This window comes from Octopus bimaculoides, chromosome 6 (assembly GCF_001194135.2).
Source record: "Octopus bimaculoides isolate UCB-OBI-ISO-001 chromosome 6, ASM119413v2, whole genome shotgun sequence".
Classification (NCBI taxonomy): domain Eukaryota; kingdom Metazoa; phylum Mollusca; class Cephalopoda; order Octopoda; family Octopodidae; genus Octopus; species Octopus bimaculoides.
The window spans coordinates 25101906-25105350 of NC_068986.1; the positions used below are offsets into that span (position 1 = coordinate 25101906).

The 3445-nt window shown below is 39.0% G+C and overlaps 1 protein-coding gene across 1 annotated transcript in view; it reads right to left on the reverse strand.

Annotated features, from left to right (window-relative positions):
- Positions 1-733: 733 nt before the first annotated feature.
- LOC106869476 (retinochrome) overlaps positions 734-3445 on the reverse strand; it is a 22733-nt gene continuing 20021 nt past the window's right edge. Inside the window, exon 6 of the mRNA XM_014915229.2 lies at positions 734-1277. Coding sequence (XP_014770715.1) covers positions 1062-1277 — 216 coding nt within the window. The 3' untranslated portion in view covers positions 734-1061. The remainder of the gene's footprint in view (positions 1278-3445) is intronic.

A 3445-nucleotide genomic window follows, 5' to 3' on the forward strand; every position in this document is an offset into this window, starting at 1 on the left:
AAATATATATATATATGCATATATATGTGTGTGTGAGCATGCATAGGTATATGTGTGTATGTATGTGTGAGTGTGTATGTGTGGGCGTGTGTATGTGTGTATATATATATATATAAATAAATATATAAATATATATATATATGTAGAAATATTCACATGTATGTTTGACAAACAGATATTCAGCTTCACTGTGTAATTAGATTCCAATGATGCTCAGTGTGTGATTATTAAACATACACAGGCAAGCTTATTCATAGATTATCCACAAACCACTGTTTCAGTACTTTATCGCAGTATGTAAGTACGTGTGTGTGTGTGCATGTGCACATATGCATGCGTGCATGTGAGTATATGCATTTGTGTGTGTATGCATATGTGTATCTTTTGGTTATACTTTTCAAGTTTCTCTCCAACAGAGAAAAAGTCGGTCTTCAGCCCAGAAATAAATCTCTTTCATTGGAATTTAGACAACATCAACTAGATGGTCTATACACGTGTGTGTACATATATATATAATTTGTATGTGTATGTGCTTGCAAGTGTGAGAGATTGTGTGTGCATGTATGTATGTGTGTGTGCACACATGTATATATATATATATGTGTAAGTAATTATATATATATATATATATGTGTGTGTATGTATGTATGTCTGTATGTATGTGTGTGTGTGTACGTATGTATGATTTTGTAACATGCATGTTAAATTTGTATTGACACAACATAAACACAAATTTACATTTAAAAGATACCAAAGGACATAATTTAATATAGTAATAAATCTAATATTGGTTTGTTTTTTTAAAGACTCCTTCAACATATATACATTTAATAAACAATTCTGTGTCTGTATCTAAGCATATATGCATGTATTGTGTTCATGAAAACAATTTCATGTCCGTATGTAGGTCTCTGCAAATTCCATGTGTCTTGGTCCGTGACTATAATTATATTTATATGTTTCTATATACGTATATTTGTTTATGTATGTAAATATGCATATGTGCATTCATCCTCTCTCAGCTGCACCATATTCGGTGAGCCAATAGTTTCTCAAATCAATTAAGGCTTCTTGGATTCTGCTTTAGGAATGCTGCGGATACCAGCCACCAAGATGATCATTGGGTACAGGATGACTCCAGCTTTGGACAGGAGAGGGGCCATGGAAACGGACAAATGAGAAAGGGTGGTTCCTCCATCGGTTATTGCTGAGTAGATGGAAACGTAAGCAAATCCAGACCATGAGATTAGTGCAATAGGAATAAATACGGTTGCCATCTGAAAAGATAGAGACAAATGCAAGAATCTTTTAAAAATTACATTGATATATATATCAAATTCATAGGAATATGGTAAATTACAGTGTTTATACCTATGCTGGTGCCACATAAAAGCACCCAGTACACTCTGTAAAGTGGTTAGCATTAGGAAGGGCATCCAGCCATAGAAATTATGCCAAAACAGACAATTGCAGCCTGGGCAGCTCTCCAGCCAGCCGGCCAGTTCCAGTTAAACCGTCCAACCCATACAAGCATGGAAAAACAAATGTTAAATGATGATGGTGGTGGTGGTGGTAGTGGCGGTGGTGATGGTGATGGTGATGATGATGATGATGATGATGATGCATTTCTCAAAAGCATTTGCATTTAAAATGGCCATATCAACCTCTTTTGTGTTCAGACCAACATTGATACATCATATTTACCCTACAATGTCATTCTAAAAAAATGAACAATCACATCATCGAACTCTTGTCCCAGGTGTTTATAATGATGATGATGATGGTGACAACAACGACGACGATGATGCAGATGCTAATAACGATGTTGATGATGATGATGACGACAATGATAATGATTCTTTAGTCTCCGTTGCACCACCTCTTCTATGCTCATAGCCATTATTACACTACCACATATACCACATCACTAAAACTACTACACTGCTACAGCTACTGTCACATCCTAGTACCACTACAACTTATATCACATCAACTACAACCATAACAGAATTACAGCTACCACCATGCTACCACAACCAGTTCCACACCATTGCAATTAACATCACACCACCTTACTACTACATCCATCACTGTATCATTACAACTACCACCTCACCACTACAATCGCCATTACTGTCTCCACCATGCCACCACAACCATCGCTATGTTCTTACAATTACCTTCACAATTACTGCGCTACAACAACCACCGCGCCACAATTACCACCACCACAACAACCACTACTCATTACAACCATGAATGCACCACTGGAACCATCACTACAACAAACATCACCAAACCACTAAAACTACTACTACTACTACTGCTGCTGCTAAAACTACTACTACGACCATAACTACCACTCCACTTTCTGCTATAAGTGCACTATCACCAGACCACTACAACTTCTACTATGCCATTGCAATCCCCATCACTACTACAAGTACTACAACACCACACCACTTCAAATACTACTACACCTCTACAACTACCATCACCACTACAACCACCATTACAACATTACAAATACCACTATACTGCTACAACTACAACCACCACCACCACAACCACCACCACCACCACCACCACATCCACCACAACAACCACCACCACCACCTACAGCTACAATCACCACTACAACTACAATCACCACTACTACCTCCACCACCATCACCACTACAACCAGCACCACCACTACAACCACTATCACCACTACAACTACAATCACCACTACAACCACTACAACTACGATCACCACTACAAATACTACTATATCTCTGCAAGCACCAACACACCAATGCAACCATCATCATACTACCACTCAAACACTATCAATTCCTCACCACTGCAACCACCATTCCAACACTGCAAACACCACCCCCACCATCATTACAATCATCATTCTACTCCTTTTGTTGCCAAATGAACTGAACAACAGAGTCTAATACCTTAATATGTAAAACGATACAAACTTGAGACATTTTAGCCAAGAGGCTGATAACTTTCTGCTAAAGTTTGCCAAGACACAATAACAAGGGGACGGGGAGGAATAAATCAAATGATTCTTTGGGGGTAAACCTTCCCCCTCTTACACACACACACACATACACACAACACACATACACATACACACACACTCACAGATGTGCACACACATACACAGACACACACGCATGCACACACTCATAGATGCGCACATATACACAGACACAGAGACACACACACGTGCACACATACACACACACATACACACAGACACACCACATACATATACAAGCATACACTCACAGATGCACACACACACACACACACACGTGCGTGTGCACACACACACAGACACAGAGACACACACACGCACACACACACACACATACACACAGACACACCACATACATATACAAGCATACACTCACAGATGCACACACATACACACACACACACACAG